This window comes from Balaenoptera physalus (genome assembly GCF_965194825.1).
Source record: "Balaenoptera physalus genome assembly, chromosome: 16".
NCBI classification, from domain to species: Eukaryota; Metazoa; Chordata; class Mammalia; order Artiodactyla; family Balaenopteridae; genus Balaenoptera; species Balaenoptera physalus.
In genome coordinates, this window is record NC_138898.1 from 49,098,456 (window position 1) to 49,118,007 (window position 19,552).

General features: G+C 48.3%; 1 protein-coding gene across 4 annotated transcripts in view; it reads right to left on the minus strand.

Annotated features, from left to right (window-relative positions):
- Positions 1–19,552, minus strand: part of SLC24A3 (solute carrier family 24 member 3) — a 465,640-nt gene that overhangs the window by 124,932 nt on the left and 321,156 nt on the right. For all 4 annotated transcript variants that reach the window (XM_082431659.1, XM_082431656.1, XM_082431657.1 and 1 more), the window contains exons 4-6: positions 4,473–4,547; positions 1,369–1,453; positions 920–1,023 (exon numbers count right to left, since the gene is read on the minus strand). In XM_082431659.1, coding sequence (XP_082287785.1) covers positions 920–1,023; positions 1,369–1,453; positions 4,473–4,547 — 264 coding nt within the window. The remainder of the gene's footprint in view (positions 1–919; positions 1,024–1,368; positions 1,454–4,472; positions 4,548–19,552) is intronic.

Genomic DNA, 19,552 nt, shown 5'->3' on the forward strand with positions numbered 1-19,552 from the left:
TCTGAAAAAGGATGTGGGAGAAGGTTTGCAGGAGCTTCCTTAGCCCTGCAAACCAACCAGCCGCTTCTAGCAGGACCCTGCATCCTCCCTCCACAGCCAGGAGGCTGGTGGGGTCACCTGGTTCCTCAATACTGCACGTTGGGGACCCTCATGGGCTAGTGAGTAGAAGTCGCTTTTCCTAGAAGATACAGAGTCCTGGCTGTTTGGGCAGAGAGCTCAGGACTGTGTTTCTGAATAATCTCCCTACGAAGAAACTAGGGCATCAGAGCTGGCCAGGGTGACTGGAAACCCCCAGCTACCCACTGCAACGCTGCGGACGCCCAGCCGCCTCATTACTTTGGTGACTTCGGGTGTCTTCCCAAGACTTTCCAAGACAGACACCAGATGGACACGGGCCCCACGACACCTTCTGGCAGTGGAATAGTCTCTGTAGATAAAAGGCAGGCATGCAAAGCCCCTCATGACCCCCAAAGTAAGCTAAAGTGGACACAGAAGTCAAATGCTTGATCGTTGTCGAAAAAGAGAGAACTCGCCCCAAACTGTGACAAGGGCAAATTGTTTTTAACAGAAAAAAGAATCTGTCATTTCCTCTCTCTCTCTCTCTCTCATTTACTCTATTTCCATTCCTAAGACTGTTTTTACATCATTCTAGTTCAGTTCAGTAACATATCAAAATGAGCGTGACACGTTCAGATTCGCGGGCTGGTTACTTATTCACGTGGCTCTGCGTCACGGAGACCAAATCATGGTGCCTGGGTTTCCAGTCCCGGCTGCGCCAGCCTCCTGGGGCGTGAGACCCCACGTCACCCCGCCCGAGGCCTCTGGCCCCCAAGTGCGTGCGCTCCAGGGAGACAGGCCCCGGCCTCACCTCCACGCCGCCCCTCCCCCTCCCCATGCCACGTTCTGCCGCCAGTCTTACCTGCCCGGCGAAGAGCCCGCAGACGCCGATGATGCACAGGATGTTGAACACCGCGGAGCCCACGATGGTCCCCACTCCCACGTCACCCTTGGTGATGAAGACGCCTGAAACACAGACCAACATCAGCTGGCTGCTGGAGTGGGCTGCACCCAAGGTGGGTGCAGGGGAGCTTTTGTAAGCATTAGACTGTTCTCAGGATCTACAGGAAACAGCAGGGGCTTGGAGAGAGCTTGCTAATGTCTGTTGGGCCCTCTGTCCCACAGGACCATTGGTACTGGGTCTGGGACCCACTGATGCAAAGCAAAAGCATCACTTTAATAAAATAATAACAGCAACCCCAGCGGGTGGGAGGCTGGTGTTCTGCCCCTTGGGGTCTCAGGGTTCTCGTTTCCAGAGGCCCTGTCCTTCAGGGAGGGCAGGGCTGAGACGTTCCCCAGGTGGGCACCTACCTATGACCGATGTAAACAGCTCTGGAGCTGAACTGCCTGCTGCCATGAACGTGGCCCCAGCCACATCCTCGCTGAGGTGCAGGCGCTGCAGAGGAGCAAAAGCACAGGTGAGTCGGGATTCTCCTGGAACGGAGGTGACTGGGACTCCCCAGGTCCCAAGCTCAGTCCATCCTCAGCCTCCCCTTCTTCCCCAGCTCGGCCTCTCCGGCCCACCCCCCACCGCTGGGCCACACCTCCTCTCTGGGGCAATATCAGGGAGGGGGCTACATATTTCCTCCAATTAAAGGCTCTGACAAGATCCAGGGATCCCAAGCCAAATGCCCCCGGGGCTGCACAGATAATGGGAGGACGGGCACGGACCATGTGAGGCAAGTGGGACTTCACCTCCTTTTTAAAAGCTCAGTGCCCTCTGTGTTGCCAAGTATCCCTATTTAAAGAGACCCTCAAATCCACATTTTTACGTAAACCATTCTGATTTTTTTCATTACTATGCTGATGATCTCGGGCTACATCAGGCTCTTGGTAACCAGTTTTAGAGCCTTGAGTCTAGGAGGCTATGGAGGCTTTTGGGAGTGGGGAGGGTCACCTTCCTGAAACCCACCCCCATTCTCAATGCAGTCTTGAATCCCGGGGTAGGGGGAGTATGGGGGGTGGTGAGAATGAGTAGAAAGAGATGATGAGCCCCGCCAAGATAAGCTACACAATGAACTGTCCAGGTTACCCCGTTTGTTGATCCGAAAGGTGATTCGCAAGAAGACACGTGACACTGAGGCTGGGTAGTGCGGGGAGCTTTTCTGCATCCAGTCCTGATGCAGAAAGGAAGCTGCTGGCTGTCAGGAAACAGCCAGCTCCCTGCGGGCATCCCAGCTAAGAGTCCCTGCTCCCTCTTCCCAGCGGCACCGCAGCTGCACTTCCTTGCTCAGCCACGGAGGGGCAGCACGGCCTCGGCGAAGGCCACCAGCTCGAATGACCATCAAGAGGCTGCCGCCAGAGCCCTACTGAGCATTTTGACCTGGAAACCTGGGTTCCCTCGATCTTGACTGAAAAGCTAAACGTTGCATGTGGTTCTGAGGAGACCCTAAGATGGAGGTGCCGATACCTCAAGGTGAAAGGTGTGGCTGTGAGCGGTGCCGGGCATCCCGTCTCACCGGGCAGGTACCCTAACAGCGCTCACGCTCCGTGGCTGGTTTGTCCTCTCCCTGCTGTGTCCGCTCCAGCTCGGGCATTAGCTGTGGACTCCACAGCCGGGCTGATCTCCTGTTGCTCTCGCTCCGTCATTCACTCACTTTGCTTCTTCCTCCTTCACCTCCCCTCCCCTTTCACCCCTCATTCACTTCGGCCCTGGCCACCTGGCACTGGGTGCTTAGAGTCACCAGCTGGGGGGTCTTCCTGCCTCAGGACCCTTTCCATCTATCGGAACAGTCCTCAGAAGCTTTCCCAGCTCCCTCCGGATGCCCCCGCCTGGCGTCCTCAGGGCTCCCCACACGCACGCATGCTGAGTCCCGCCCCGGGTTCTCCCAGCTTGGTTCTCCTGCTCAGACTCTTCTCGGCTTAAATATCCGTCCTTGTAAGACGTTGCCACTGAGACCGCTGCTCCCATCCTGCCCCTGCACAAGCCCTTCCCTGATCCCAAGGCCGAGTCACTCTCTCACCTCCTCTTCCCTCTGCATCTCCAGCTCCAGCGCTTCACCTGCCCCTGTGTCTCACTCTGGAGCTGCCCCGCGTCCCACGGCCCCGCGATGGCAAGGCCCACGCTGTGTTTCACCTTGATTCCTCCCCAGGGGCTGTGCTCACAGGTGCTATGCGTCTCCTCAATGGAGGAGAACACGTTCTGACAATTGTATGTACATTTCCAGCACGAGGTCTTAACGTTGCTATTAAAAAAACGTGTGGGACAGACAGTAGTTCGCTTCCCATGAGGAATAAATTGCCAAAAGGTGGATTTCAGACATCACAGATGACCCCGATTACAGGTGCTTCCGTGCTTTCTCCTCTTCTCCATCAGGCGACCCTGTTCTCACGTTAAGTCACTTTGGACAAAAGGCTTCCACGCTGGCCGGCGTCCATCTCAGAGACCAGCTCACTGATTTTCCTTTCCCACTTCCCACCTCCACTCCCGGGGCCTCTCCACGGTTGCTGCGGCATGATTCTCTTTTATTTCTTTAAGTACACAAAACTAACAGACTTCAGAATGTGGAAGAAACTGCTTCAGTTAGCAGTTCTCGAAGTGTGCCTTCCAGACCAGCAGTCTCCACATCACCTGGGAACTTATTAGAAATGCTACTTCTGTTCCCCGCTGTCCCCCGCAAGACCCAGTGAATCAGACACTGGGGGGAAGGGAGGGAAGAAAGGGAGGGTCAGCCCAGGCTGAAGGCTATGTGAAGAAGCAGGCGTTCTGGATGCACCAGAAGTGCATCTGGGGAAGAGACCCCTTCTGTAAATGGGATTCTGAATTAAAAATAAAATAAAACAGAAAGCGTCCAGATAAAGCAAACTACATTTCAAACCAGAAAAAGGGATGAAAGAAGCAAGAGAATGAAAGAGTTCTAGGTATGCTAAGTGTTTTCAGATGAAAGGGGTGTAACTTGGTGTTCAGCCTGGCGTTCACCGGGCTGATTTCCTGGTCTCTGTGGCCAGTTCTTTCATCGTCTTGCCTTTCAGGCCTCTGCCTGGAGCGTCTCTGCACATACGCGGACAGGAAGGGCAGTGGAGGTATGGCTGAAGACTTCTCACTCTGTGCGGACCCCACGAATCGAATCACGAGGGAGGGTTACGGCAGCGGCAGAAGGAAAGGGCAGCGAGGAAGATGGAGGAAGTGAGGGGAGAAAGGAAGAACCAGGCTTCAAGAGAAAGAAAGCAGGAGCAGAGCACAGGCGGTACCTTGAGTTACGCCCAATGGGGCAGGGACCACTGGCCGTGAGGGTTAAAGCCCAACTACAGATCTGCACGCTGAAATTCTAAGCAGATTGGAGATGTTTTTTGCACTAATGCTGCCCACGGCTCTGAAGCATGCTGGTGCCTGGCCTTCCCACCCCAGCTGCATGGAGGGCTCCCCAGGGCCTCAGTGGGGGAGGCTGGAGCAGTACCGGGGCTCAGACGCATACCTCACAGATCTTTTCCAAGGAGGGGACGAAGAAGTCATCACACACAATCGCCAGCGCGTAGAACATGTACATGGCCTGGAAAAGAGGAGAGAAGGGGTTAAAGTCAGAGTCATTACACCATGTACAAAGTCGTTGCAATGCCTGCCACCTCCCACCCTCCCACCTTGTCCACCTCCTAGGTCCCCAAACACACCACGGATGCCTGCCCCAGGGCCTTTACACGTGCTGTTCCCTCTGCCCAGAACACGTTCCCCCCAGATCCACTTGGTTCCGTCCTCCATGTCCTTCAGGTCCCTGGGTTAATGTCAATCAAAGCAAGGGGCCTTGGACTCCCCTCCCTTCCCTTTCTCTTCACCTCCCTTATTCTGCTTTGTTTTTCTTGACCTATTTTATGTTCGATTAATTTGTTTGTTGTCTCTTTCCCCCTCTAAAAGTCCATGAGGGTATGAACTTTATCTCATTGATCCCCAGCACTCAGCACAGGGCCTGGTGCATAGTAGGTGCTCAATAAATTTATGTGCAATGAGGGAACAAATAGATGAATACTTCCTACTGAGTTTGTTCACGCTCTTGTTCCCTGCAGGACAACCCCTGCAATCTTGCTTCCATATCCTTGGTCAACCATAACCAAGGCATTCCTTGGAATTCTACCTTTGGGCCACAGATCACTTCTCTACCTTAACCAACTCTATGTCTCCTCTCTAATTCATGAGATCTTATTCGCAATCCATTGTTGGCTGACCACTCAGCATCCATCCTCCACTCCTTCCTAATAGGATCACAGTTTTGTTCCCATGTGAAAGGTGGCTCCACCCTTTCCTCCAGGAGTAGATCACCCTGATGGGCCAATCAGGGTGCAGTATTCCTCAGGGATGGCTATTGGTTCAGGGGTGGGCACGTGACCTTGGCTGGCCCAATCAGATGGCAGGAAAGGCTTTACAGTCCTTGCCACAGAGAGTGGGTCCTCACCCTCCAGCTGTGGACCAGGAAGCTGGGAGTCCTGACTGCCATTGGCCAACAAATTGAGAGAACTCTGACTTGAGATGAAGTTGACCCTGAGTCAATGTAATGACGTCACTGAGCCATTGATCACATGGTCTCTGAGCCACCCCCTGCCTCTGGACTTCACAGCACAACATACCGGCAAACAGGCCCATTTGATTTGGAGTTTCCCTGTTACTTGCAGCCCCAAACATCTAACGGGCGTGGCTGCTCATCCTTCAACTTCCAGCATCCTCAGGAGTCACTTCTCTCTCGTATTTTGACCTCCCAGCATCTTTTCCTTTGGCTAACTGCTCTGCAGGAAGGGCCTCTATCACATACCCCACCCCCTTCACCACAGGACACGGGCACAGGGCCCAGGCTGGGCACCGGAACACGCCATTCTCCATCAGGCAGTGGTGGGTGGGCAAGAGGTCTGCGAGGGGCCGGGCAGGGGTCAACAGAGAAGCTGGGAAAGGGGGCCTCTCTCCTTGGAGATAAAAGCACCACTTGAGTCTGCAGCTGTCTTAGAGAGCCTGCCTGAGAGTGAGCTCACCCAGCAAGGAGCCGAACCAAGAGGTGGGACAGGTGGATACACACGTGTGTACACACACACACACACACATGTGCCCAGTGACACCACGTGAACTCTGGGCCCAGCTCAGCCTGAAACCAACGTGGACTCTCCAATTTCATGAGCTGATAATGTGCCTTTGATACTTAAGCTGATTTGCGTTTCTGTCACTTGCAGCTGTCCTTCTAGAAGCCTTCTGGAGCAACTCAAGCATGAGACGATCTCTCTGGCCTTTGACTCCTGGCTGTTGCACTCATTTAGACACTCCTCCCCCTTTATGAACTGGTTCTCTTTTTCACATCTACGTGTTTGGTCTTTTCAACCAGATTGTAAGATCCTAAAGTGCATCTTAACACTTGATTCTGTGGAAGTATCAGACAAGGGCACAGGAGCATATGCAACAGGGATATTCATTCCAAAATGCTGATTATAATAAATTACCAAAGCCTAACAAAATATACAGTAGGGGATGGGTTATATAAGCAATGATTCATCATTCCAGGAAATACTGTTAACAGGGATTATGTAAATTCATATTTAGTGACAAGGAAAGGCATTTACGATCCCTTGTTAAATAAAAAATGCTATAAAACATTGTGTACAATCTCTTTTCTGTTAAATTATCTCGGTATATGAGTGCATACATATACACACACTTATATATTGATATTTGCATATAAGAGTTTGTAAGACCATAAATCAAAATAGTTTTTCCCTTGGTTGGTATAACTCTATCTGCACTTTATAATTCCTATCCATATTTTCTGATTTGTCCACCTTGAATTTGTGTTTCTTATGTGATTTTTGTAGGTGGCGGGAGATTTGAGAGGTCAGGACTCTTTCTTACACTTTTCTAATCTCTGGTGAGCCTGGGAAGCCAGCCATGCCGAGAAGCCTTAAAAATAACTTTCTACTGATTGGTCTATTCATAAGCTGTACAGAGTTTTTTGCCTGTGGGGTGTTTTTTCGGGGGGAGAGTGGAAATGTCAATTAAAAAAAAATTAGTGCTGTATTTTATACCTTTGTGGGTGAGTCAGAATATACATTCCCAGGTTGCAATGGACTCAAAACTCTCTTTTGCCGTATGATTTGGCTGATCCCATACTATGCAGGCTTTATCATTATCTTTGAAGGGACAGCCAAATGCAGTAATTGGAACACAGAGTTACACATCTGTGGATTAACCAAGAACTAAATAAGCTATCCGTAGCTGACATACTCAACAGGCTAAAACCCCCAATGCCGCTTACAAGTCCATAAACTCTCTCTCCAAGACCATGTTCCAATATGATGTATTGATCCTGTTTCGAGGCAAGAAGCTCCATCGAACGCATGGCAGTATCAACTCTTGAATTAGGACCAGAAATGAATAGATCTGCCAGGCTCTCTGTGCTTTCAAGGGTGATGGCTGTTGAAAACCAAGTTAGTGCCGTGCACAAGGCAGCGTGAGGTGGGGACGCCAACCCTCAGATACCCTGTGACAAAGCTCCTCTGACACCCAGGGGCCTGCCAGGCCACGGGGCTCCTTTCCAGCTGCAGAGCACCTCCTGGCATCTGAGGGCGGCACGCCACTTTGCTTACAAGAAACTCTCTTCTAACCATGTTACCCACTGGAAATCGGGTTCCCACTGGAAAAACAAACAAAACAGAACAAGATATTGATGGGGGTGCTGTGTGTGTGACGGGGGCGGAGGGATGTGGGAATTCTGCATCCTCTGTTCAGTTATGCTGTGAACCTAAAACTGCTCTAAAAAAAGGTCTACTGCTAATAAAAACACAAAAGCAAAACAGCATCAAGGAACAAAACAAATGTACAAAGTCAAACCTGAAGAGGCAGAGGGCCTACTGGAAGTGTGATATTGATGGTCCTATCAATACCACTTGGTACACGTATTTTAGAGAATGAGGCATTTGGGGATTAATTTGACCATTCCTGTATTTCCAAAGGATATAATAATAGCATCATTGACAAGGATAATAATACCATCACTATTAATAATATTTGCCACCCTTCGTGGGGCCAGAAACTTAGGCCTGCTCCGGTCCTTCACAAGGACTCTCTCACTCAGTCCTTCTAATTACCATGGGAGGCAGGGCGCTACGGACCTGTCTCCCAGGCACCTCAGAGAGCATCGTAACTCAGCCAAGCACCCTCTCCAGGCCTTCCCATGGGGCCCGGCTGCCGCCCCGTGCAGAGGTCGTTTCTGATCTGCTACCCCATCTCCACTTTCTATTTTCAGCTCGCCTACTAACAAGCTGTCTTCTCCAACCACACAGAGGGAGGGACGGTTTCACAATCCTAGCCATCCACTTTCGGGGGCTGCTGTTTCGGAGTCACTGATGTCCTTATTTATTTATTTATTTATTTATTTATTTATTTATTTATTTATTTTTAACATCTTTATTGGAGTATAATTGCTTTACAACGGTGTGTTAGTTTCTGCTTTATAACAAAGTGAATCAGCTATATGTATACATATATCCCCATATCCCCTCCCTCTTGCGTCTCCCTCCCACCCTCCCTATCCCACCCCTCTAGGTGGTCACAAAGCACTGAGCTGATCTCCCTGTGCTATGCGGCTGCTTCCCACTCTCTGTCTATTTTACATTTGGTAGTGAATATATGTCCATGCCACTCTCTCACTTCGTCCCAGCTTACCCTTCCCCCTCCCCGTGTCCTCAAGTCCCTTCTCTACATCCATAAATATACCATTTACATACAAGTTTAAATGTGATCAGCATGAACACGGGTAAACCCTCACTACCTCTGTATTTTGAGTGAATCCCTATTTTCCTTTATAAATGGACCACAACCAGTGTTGCAATAAAAATTTTTAAACATGTATCCTTTTGCATTTGTAGGATAAACTTCCAGATGGGGAGTTGTTAGATGATGTTCTTTAATGTTACTATTTTTACAAGGTGCGTTACAAAACACAAGACAGATTGGACGTCTCAAAAATGGTTGAGCTGGCCCAATACTCTGGGACCGCCCACATGGAAATTGGTCCACGTGGAAACTGCAGCCCGGCTACAGCAACCAGGGCAGGCCAACGTGGGCCATGTTCTAAAGATGAGTGACGGTGTCTGGAGAGGAGAGGGGCACCTGTGTGAGCTTCAGCTCAAGTCTCAGACCACAGGGGCTTCTCTTCCCCAGGAACCTAACAGGGCATCTGTACTTTGACATCGACCATGTGCTGCCACGACCACGGGCCATGTTTCAGGTTTATGTATCTGCCTCCCTTCTCTTGAAGGGCAGCATCTGTGTCCTTCACACGTTCCTCTCTACCCCGCTCCAAGCTTGCACAGAATGAGGGCCCCACTCACCTGGAGTGAACGGGTTCCAAGGCGGGGGGTGTTCACAGAGTAGCTGGTGTCACCTTTGGAAGCTGTGGCCGAAGAGCATGACTGGCACAGCAGCTGCTGCCAGTCATCCGCACTCTCCCAGCTGAGGCTGTCAGAGGTCAGCTGGCAAGCAGCTCGGCCTCAGACACCGGCAAGCCCTGCTGAGCCTGGCCAAGCTCACCCAGTTCTGCTGAACCCCAAACACCCATGAGCTAAATAAATGTTTATTGTTGTATGTCACTGAGGTTTTGAGGCCATTTGTTACACAGCAGTATTGTGGCAACAGGTAACAGCTACAGCCAAGGTGATAAAAGGAGCCAGAGTGAAAACAATAATAACGGGAAGTAACTTCCAAGAAATCAAACCTACTTGTTGCTTTGAATGACAATATACTCAGCTTTTCTAGCCTCCCTGGTACTAGCCATGGTCATGTGACACAATTTTGGGCAATGAGAATAAGGGACAGATTCAACTAAAGTCACCCTTTCTTCCTGCCTTGAACTCGGATGTGATGTCTGGAATGCCAGCAGCCATTATGTGACCATGAGACAATAAGCATGACAATACATACCAACATGTTAAGGGGAAGAGAGCCCTGAGAACGCCATTCACCAGCTGATCTAATGCCAGAAATCACTTCCCTCCGTACTTCTTACTCTGTGAGAAAATGAATCCCCTATTTGCCTCAGTCACCATTAGTTGGGGTTTCTGTACTTGCAGCCACGTGCCTCCCTAACCAATACAGGGCAGAGAAGATTCATTCTGCTTGGCACAGGAGAAGGAGGTCAGAGAAGTCTTCACAGAGAAAGTGGTTACTGAACTGGGATTTTGAAAGATAAATTCTATCTCATCAGGCAATTTTAAAGGTTGCTTGGGACTAATAAAACTAGAGAACTTTGGTGACAATGGTTAAACCGAAAAATACCTAAGGTAAAAGGAAATTGTCGTGGCCTGTGGCTTAATGGAGCTGAACAGGCTCTAGCTGAAATGTCAATACACATAAGGACTTCCATACTGTGAGGGCAAATGTATCCCAACAGCATGACATTAACCCCGCCGTTTTATGTGGCATCTACAGTCAGAGATTTTTCACAGACAATTTCCTTGTAGTACATCATCTGCACTCGTGTTGCTCTGTCTTTAATTTCAGTGAAGGTGGTGCTGGAGAAGCAATTTCCAGGGAAGATCTATAGAACTCTGGCCTTGGTGGAAATTGTTCCAAATCTCCCAGGGAATACGGTTAGAATAATAACCAAAAAAACTACCTTTTTTCCTTCTCTGTCTTTTTCATAGCTTCAAGTGATCATATATGATTAAACTTGGTAAAAAAGTTATTTCTTTAAAAATCATTCTCCCCCCTGACAAGCTTGGTGTCCAGTGGCCCCATGATGTTACGGCAGGACTGACTCACATGCCCATTCTCTGTCTCTGCCACCACCACGGCCATCGTTCCGAAAGTGCTCACTGCCCTGGTGACTAGAGAGAGAAATACAGCCTCAAGCCAGACTTGGGTTCTGACCAGGAGGATCTGGGGGTGAGGGCTGCAGGGAAGAGGAAGGTAGCAGATGGCTAGGGGTGCCCCCTGGGCCTGCCATATTATTCAGGTGTTACTAATTTAGAGAACTCTACTGCCTTTCAATGGTCAGAATCTGCCTCAATTTCCTTGAAGACTTGACCAATGGGAGTTGGTGCATCAGTCCCAGCTCCCTCACCCCCTGGGTGGGGTCCCTCCACGCTGTCTGCCTGGGTTCCCACAGGTGAATTAAGCTTCAGGTACCCATAGTGTTGTAAGCTCCATCGCTCACCTTTTATTAGCAATTGTCCCTTCTCTGTCTTACTTCCTGCACTCCAAGTGACCGCTGAATTCTTTCTTCTTTTTTTTTAAAATATTTATTTGGCTGCACCAGGTGTTAGCTGCAGCATGCAAACTCTTAGTTGCAGCATGTGGGATCTAGTTCCCTGACCAGAGAGTGAACCTGGGTCCCCTGCATTGGAAGCATGGAGTCTTAGCCACTGGACCACCAGGGAAGTCCCTGACCACTGAATTCTAATGCTTGTCTCAGGGTCTGCTTCTAGGACAGCCCAAAGTAAAACAAGAGGGAAGTGGGTTAAGGAAGACTGTGGAAGGAACGAAACGCAGTATGAAATCAAGCTGGACCACTCTCAGACACAACTGTCTTCCCAAAGTCTAGTGGGGACAGTAGTGTAAGTGCCTGGCCATGAGCTTTTCTGGTTGTAATATAAGTGCCCAACATTAGGCTTTGATCCCCTAATGGACGCCCCCATTCGGATCCATTCCAAAGGCATCCACCTCAGTAAACACATCGCCAGCTATACAACTAGATGAGGAGACAGGTGAGCCCACCCTGGAAGTTCCCTTTTCAGAAATCCTGGGTGACGCAGATAAGCGACCACTTGAGTGACCTTGATTTTCCCTACCTGCACCATAATTCCTGCTCTTATGTTTTAAATTCGCCAATAAAGAGCGACCCAGAGCAACCCTAGACACCCCATCCTTGACCTCAATAAAGGCAGAACCTCAGGACTGTTCTCTCTCTCTTCCCCCCAACCCCTCCCCGTGACCTCACTGTGTGGCCCCGGACATGCCGTGTACCCCCCAGGATCTGTGAGTAATAAACCTTGGTCTTTTCAAATTTCCCTGCGGATTGTTTGCTGAGGTGTGTCCTGCAACTGTGATAGAACCAGGAGGGCAAGCCCAGCCTCAACACGGGCTCCTGCTGGGGAAACATCCACGGGAGCCGGGACTAGCAGTCCGGCCCAGGTGAGTGTATACCCAGCCAGGGCATCGCTCTCAAAGCTGAGACCAACAGAACTTGGGAACGCTCCCCCTTAGTCCCACCCCTAGTCCTTCTGTAGTTGGCATCCGAAGGTCTTTGGAATCATTTCCACCTGAAGAGGATTCTCTTGCAGGGACTCAAATGCTAAAGGAAGTGAGTATATGTTAATATACCTGCTCACTGGCATAAACCCTGTAACTATGTTACTTGAAGCCTCTCACGATGCCCAGATGAAGCCCATGGCTGACGGTGTTCTCGGAGGTCAGCACAACTGGGGTCACTGTTTTGGAGCCCTGGGAACGAGATCAGCCTACTCTGGAGAAATGCCCTTTTCCTTTTTTCTCTCTCCTCTCTCTTCCTCCCACCCCAGATGCCTCTCGCACAGGGTCCACTCTGAGAGTGGCTCCAGAGTCCCTGAGGACCTCATTTATTTCGCTTGGTTGTCAGTTTCTCAAGGAAGTGGGGGTGATAACTGCCATTTCCCCTCAATAGCCACTAAAGGCAGGGTCTGGGGACAGGTTTCTGTAGCTGGGCTGATGTCCACGTGGGCCTTACAGGGACTCCCTGGGGGCCAGGCACACACATGCTCCAATGACCCTCACAACAATGGCTGCAGGACGGGGCACTGGGTTAATCCCGCCTGCTCGCAGAGAGGACCAAGTTCATTAACTTGGCTCAGGTCACACAGCTACTAGGTGGCAGAGGCAAGATGTGAACCCAGCGACCTACCTCTCTAGTACATGCTTCTCTCTCTCTCTGTCTATATACATATAGATAGATAGATATAGATACAGATACAAAGATACAGATAGGTATAGATATATATTATAAAAAGATACATATATCTCTCAATGTTGTTTTTTGACTTTTAAAAATTTCATTTTAATTTTTTTATTGTGGTAAGCATGCACAACACAATCTTTACCATTTTAACCATTTTTAAGTGTATAGTTCAATGGCATTAATTGCGTGCACTTTGCTGTCCCACCATCACCACCACCCTCTCCAGATCTTTTTCATCCTCCCAAACTGAAACTGTCTCCATTAAACACTAACTCCCCATTCCCCCTCAACCCAGCCCCGGCAACCACCTTTCTACTTTCGTAGAAAGTATCCCTAGTGTTTCCATGAATGTGAATACTCTAGGGACCTCATATAAGGGGAATCTTACAGTATTTGTTCCTTTGTGACTGGCTTATTTCACTCAGCATAATGTCTTCAAGATTCATACATGTTGTAGCAGGTGTCAGAATGTCCTACCTTTTCAAGGCTGAGTAATAGCCCCTTGTACGGATACACACGTTCTGTTTATCTATTCATCTGTCACTGGACATTTGGGTGGCTTCCGCCTTCGTGGCTGTTGTGAATAATGATGCTAAGAACATGGTGTACATGTTGAACATATGTTCAACATATGTTGAACATATCTGAACATATCTGTTGAACATATGTTGAACATATCTGAACATATCTGTTGAACATATGTTGAACATATCTGTTTGAGTCCCTGCTTGCAATGCTTTAGGGGTAGATACCCAGGAGTGGAATTGCTGGATCATGTGGTGATTCTATGTTCTATTTTTTGAGGAACTGCCATACTATGTTCCATAGTGGCTGCACCATTTTACATCCCCACCAACTGTGTACAGGGTTCCAATTTCTCCACGTCTTCACCAACACTTGTTATTTTCTGTTTTTTGGGGTTTTTTTTTTCATAGTAGCCATCCTACTGGGTGTGAGGTGGTGTGATCAAGACACAGTTTTGGGTTTGGTTAATAAGTTCATTTTTGAAAAAGTAAATAAAATCCCCCTGAAGCCCTGCTGTCAGGACAGGAGACAAGTATGACCGAGCAAGAGTAATGCTTCCCGGGTCCCCCGGCAACCCTCCCCACAAGCACGTGCACACATTTCAAGAAGTCCATTCATTCTTTCCAAAGGAAGAGTCTCCTTTGCAGAATCAGGAATGAAAACTCCCTTTCATCTATGTGGGCTTCCTTCCTTTTCAGAGTATTGCCTAGCAGAAGTCTTCACTGGGCTTACACGGAACAGGCACAGATCAGGGCAGAGGGAAAGGAGGACAGTCAAGGCAGGGCTGAGGGCAGGGAGTTGGTGGCAGGTTTGGGCATCCTTGCCAGAGGCTGCTGCCCAGCACCACGGCCTCAGCTGCCCACAGGGGCCCGCAGGGTGTGGAGATGAGACACGTGGATGGGGCAGGGTCTATGGCTCACTGGACAGTGGACGCCCATCTCAGGTGGGCAGACTGTGCTCTGCCGTGACCAACGTTGAATGAGAATATGTGCTTAGTATGGCCAGAGCTTCTGATCTTCCAAGAGAGGAGCTGCACATCTGGACTCAGGTAACATCTCTTGATGTTGAGTAATGAGCACAGATGCTCTGCTGCCCCTACTCTCCCTTTGCGGATTCTGCTCCAGGCACACAGGTCTCCTGGCTGTTCCCTGAATGACCTCGGCTGGCTCTGCCTCCGGACCCTCGCACTGGCTGTTCTCTCTGCCTGCCCCACTCTCTCCGCAGCCGTCCACATGGCTCCGTCCCTCGTTTCCTTCAGCCTTTGTTCAAACCTCATCCTTGTGGAGCCCACTGACCCTTCAGTGTGCCTCTCCTGCACCCCCCCTCCCCCTCGCCTGCTTCTGACCCTGCTCCACCTCCTCTTTTATTCCATTACCCAGATTATCTTCCAGCACACCAGACAATTCTTATTATGATGCTTATTTTATTGTATGTCTCCTTCCTTGGAATGTGAGCTCCACAAGGACAGGGGTCTTTGTCTGTCTTGCCCTCTGATGTATCCCTAGTGCCCAGAACAGGGCTAGCACATAGTATGTGCTCAATAAATACTTCCTGAATGAATGGTTGAATTCAACAATTGTAAAGCACTCAGCCAACCACACGAAACCTGTCAACTGTCAGCACTGTGACGTCAGGTCGGGTCCAACTGCCCAATTCTTTGATCAGGAAAATGGAACACCAACATGCCTGCTAAATATGTAAGCACAGCATTTTTTTAATAAATTTATTTTATTTTATTTTTTTAATTTTTTTGGGGGGGCTGCGTTTGGTCTTTGTTGCTGCACACGGGCTTTCTCTAGTTGCAGTGAGCGGGGGGTACCCTTCGTTGCAGTGTGTGGGCTTTTCATTGCGATGGCTTCTCTTGTTGTGGAGCATGGGCTCTAGGCGCGTGGGCTTCAGTAGTTGTGGCACATAGGCTCAGTAGCTGTGGCTCTCGGGCTCTAGAGCACAAGATCAGTAGCTGTGGCGCACGGGCTTAGTTGCTCTGCGGCATGTGGGATCTTCCGGGACCAGGCATCGAACCTGTGTCCCCTGCACTGGCAAGCAAATTCTTAACCACTGAGCCACCAGGGAAGTCCCTAAGCACAGTATTTGGTATTAAAGCTAAACACAGAGCTCTTCACTGGATTCTCTGTGAGCTTAAAGGAAGGATACAGAACCTAGGTTTCAGAGAGTGAGCGAAAGGGTGTGGTAAGACTATCTGGAGGAGATGGTGCTTCTATCATGTCTGAGAAGATGAACATGAGTTAGACAAGCAAAGAAACCAGGACAGAATTGACTAGGCAAGGGAACAGGATGAATAAAACATGGTGTCATAAATTATCATGGTTTGTGCTGAAAACTACAGATTATTTACTATGGCTGGAGTGCAGATTGTGAGTGAGGAAGCAGAGACAGATGAGGCTGCAGAAATAGGCAAAGGTCAGTTTGGAGAGGCTCCTGTACTCTAGGCTGAGATATTTGGATGCACAGGCGCAGACTATCTGTGATGATCAGGAATGACTGTTGACTCTACTGGAAAAACCTTATGATGATGGTGATGATGAAAGTGCTTTTGATGGTGTGATGGTGGTTGTTATGGTGATGATGTTGATGGTGATGACAGCGATGGTGATGGGATGACGATGGGGACAATGAAGAAGATGGTGATGGTGATGATGATGGTGGTGGTGAGGATGGTGATGATGACGATGGTGATGGTGAGGATGATGATATGGTGATGGTGATGATGGTGGTGGTGGTGATGGGGTGGATGATGATGATGATGATGGTGACGGTGATGGTGATGGGGAGGAGGGTGATGATGGTGGTGATGGTGGTGGTGGTGGTGCTGGTGGTGAGGATGGTGATGATGTTGATGATGGTGATGGTGACGGGGTGGATGGTGATGATGATGATGACAGTGATGATGATGATGGTGGTGTGGTGGTGGTAGTGAGGATGGTGATGATGACGGTGATGGTGAGGATGGTGATGGTGATGATGATGATGATGATGATGATGGTGATGGGGAGGATGGCGATGATGATGGTGGTGATGGTGGTGGCGGTGGTGGTGGGGATGGTGATGATGATGATGACGGTGATGGTGATGGGGAGGATGATGATGATGATGATGGTGATGGTGATGTAATGATGATGAGGACCATGATAATGATGGTGGTGATGATGAGAAAGATAATGATGCTGATGATGATGACGGCTAACAGTTTTTGAATATTGACCATTGAGCACATGACCACTGAGCATACTGACCATATGACTAAGCACAGAACTGCTTTAAAACTTAATCCTCTCAACTAGCCCATGAGGTAGGTACTGTTGTTATCCCCACCTCTCAGACAGGAAATTGAGGCAGAGAGAATATATGCCCAAGGTCACAGCACCAATACAAAACAGAAATTGGACTTCAACCCCATTTGTATGACTCCAACCCAAGCTAGTCATGGTTTGAACCCAAATTGCTTTCAGCAGCAAGAGAAGAGATGTGGTCTGAATGCTCAGGATGCTCACTGGATTGAAGATTTCTCAAGACCTCTCATGCTTCCTTGAGTTATTTCTTCCCTTTCTGCCTCTCCTACTTCTCCATGCAACTCGCCCCCTCTTCCGTCGCCACTAAACCCTTGTGACATACTCTGGGAGTTCTGAAAACCCCGTGTGACATGGGCTAACAGTAGGTTTGTTTGCCAGCACTGGCCTCTTCTTCTTCAGGCTCGTTGAGAAAATGATAATGGCCTCTACCTTGAGGATATATTGTAAAAAATAGAGAATTTAACTTTTCTGGAGGACTTTGAAATTCCAACATTTACTCAACTAACTGCAAGATGCTGGAACTCTTCACTTCAAGGTTGGTGAGAAACCTGTTTCTTGCCTTAAAGCTTTTATTAGTAACCCGAGCCGAGCCTTTCCGAGGCAAACCACAATACAGCAGGAATTTCCATGCCAGAGTCAGAGCTAAGCTTATTGTGCAATGCGGAGGCTTTGAAAGATACCAGGCTGGTTAAAGTTATCAAGATATTTGCATTCTTGCCTTTCTGTCATTTTTTTGTTATTCTCTGTCCAAACACAGTCTTGGGAACTTGTGGGCACCACAGCTGCCAGATAACATCAAACAGTGGATGGCAGGCGAATCCTGGGCAGGGAACCAGGACTTCCAAAAACAGAGTTGGCCCGAGACACGGGTGCTTTAGGCGGGCTCATCATCTGGCACCTCTTCAAACCCATGCTCTTTAAATATTTACTCAACATTTATTTAGTGGAGAGGGGAGGAGAAACTCATCTTTCATTAATAAAAAAATGTGTATAGAAATCAAGCCTCTTACTAATGCATTTCCACTGGTTCAGGCATAGTCAATATTCTGAAAAATATTCTGCAAAATCTTCCCCCCATTTTTTCTGTAATTGCTATCCTCTTTCAAGTTTCTTTTGCAAAAGGATTACTCTTAAGTAGGCAACCTCTTGTTGGTAAATTCAAAGTTTTGATATCTAATATTTAGGTAGTAAAACACATTATGCATTGTTCAACTTTAAAATTTCAGCTGGTGACACTATTTATAATAGCCAAGACATGGAAACAACCTAAATGTCCATTGACAGATGAATGGATAAAGAAGATATGGTACATATATACAATGGAATATTACTCAGCCATAAAAGAGAACGAAATAATGCCATTTGCAGCAAACATGGTTGGACCTAGAGATGATCATACTAAGAGAAGGTAAGTCAGACAGAGGAAGACAAATACCATATGATACCATTTATATGTGGAATCTAAAATATGATACAAATGAACTTATCTATGAAACAGACTCACAGATGTAGAGAAAAGACTTGTGGTTGCCAAGGAAGAACTGTGGTAGGGCAGGGATGGATTGGGAGTTTGGGATTAGCAGATACAAAGTATTATATATAGGATGGATAAACAACAAGGTCCTACTGCATAGCACAGGGAACTATATTCAATATCCTGGGATAAACCATAATAGAAAAGAACATTAAAAAAAGAATATATCAATATATATGTATAACTGAATCACTTTGCCGTACAGCAAATTAACACAACATTGTAAATCAACTATGCTTCACTAAAATTAAAAAAAAAATAAAATTTCAGTTGGTGGGATGATGTGAGTGCTTACAAAGTACATGTGATAGAAATAGGCTGGCAGTAGCAAAAAGCAGGAAGATCTGTTTTATTTCTATTATAGGTGGTTGTCTGCTTCAGGTGGAGGGAATCAACTTATTTGTCTTCAATTGCGTTATGCGGGAACCTGAGTTAAGCGGCACCATCTTTCTTGTTTTAACGCTCTTGGTAGGTCAGTGACTTGAGAAGGTGCTCAGATGGCCACCCCACAATCTAGCTTTGGGCACCCAGTTAAAAGCCATGGTGATGTGCCAGGTTGGAACCACTTCCTTAACTGCATGTCTTTATTGTGTCCTCTTATCAGAACTGACCCAGGATCATGTGCTCCGGGAGTGGAAGGAGATTTCCCATTAGTGGCGGAGGGTGACCCTGGGTCGTCCCGCTTGTGATTGGTATAAAGCGCCAACTGGCTGGATGGCTGTGGGTAGCGGTCCAGTCTGGGGCCGTGTGTCTAAGTGGGGCTTAAACTCTGACCTTCGTTTTATTGCTTAAGATCTAGTGCAGTTAACGAAGCCGGACCAAAGCTTCATATTACAGTACTTCAGTTTCACGCTTCAATGACAATCCACTAAAATCACTCCCAGGTGATTACTATGGACTTTTATCTAGGAGGTTCAAAACCTCTCTTGCCAGACAATTAGCTTAGCTGGGCACAGAGGGTCCTTCCCCTGGGCTGATGTTCAGGGTATTCCAAGGAATCCTTTGTACCTGGACCACAGCACGAGTGACTGCTGGTCTTGGGTGTGCTTCTTGTGTTCTATTCATGTGGTGTGCCCTTAGAAAGCATCAGGGCTCAAAACAGAGATGCTCTCAGATGTTCTACTAAAAATCCTCCCCATTGCTGGAGGAACAATACCACTGATAATGTGAAGGGGACCGACTTTTGCTGCAGTTTGTAGATGCTGACACCAACGTTAGGAGCTGGGGCT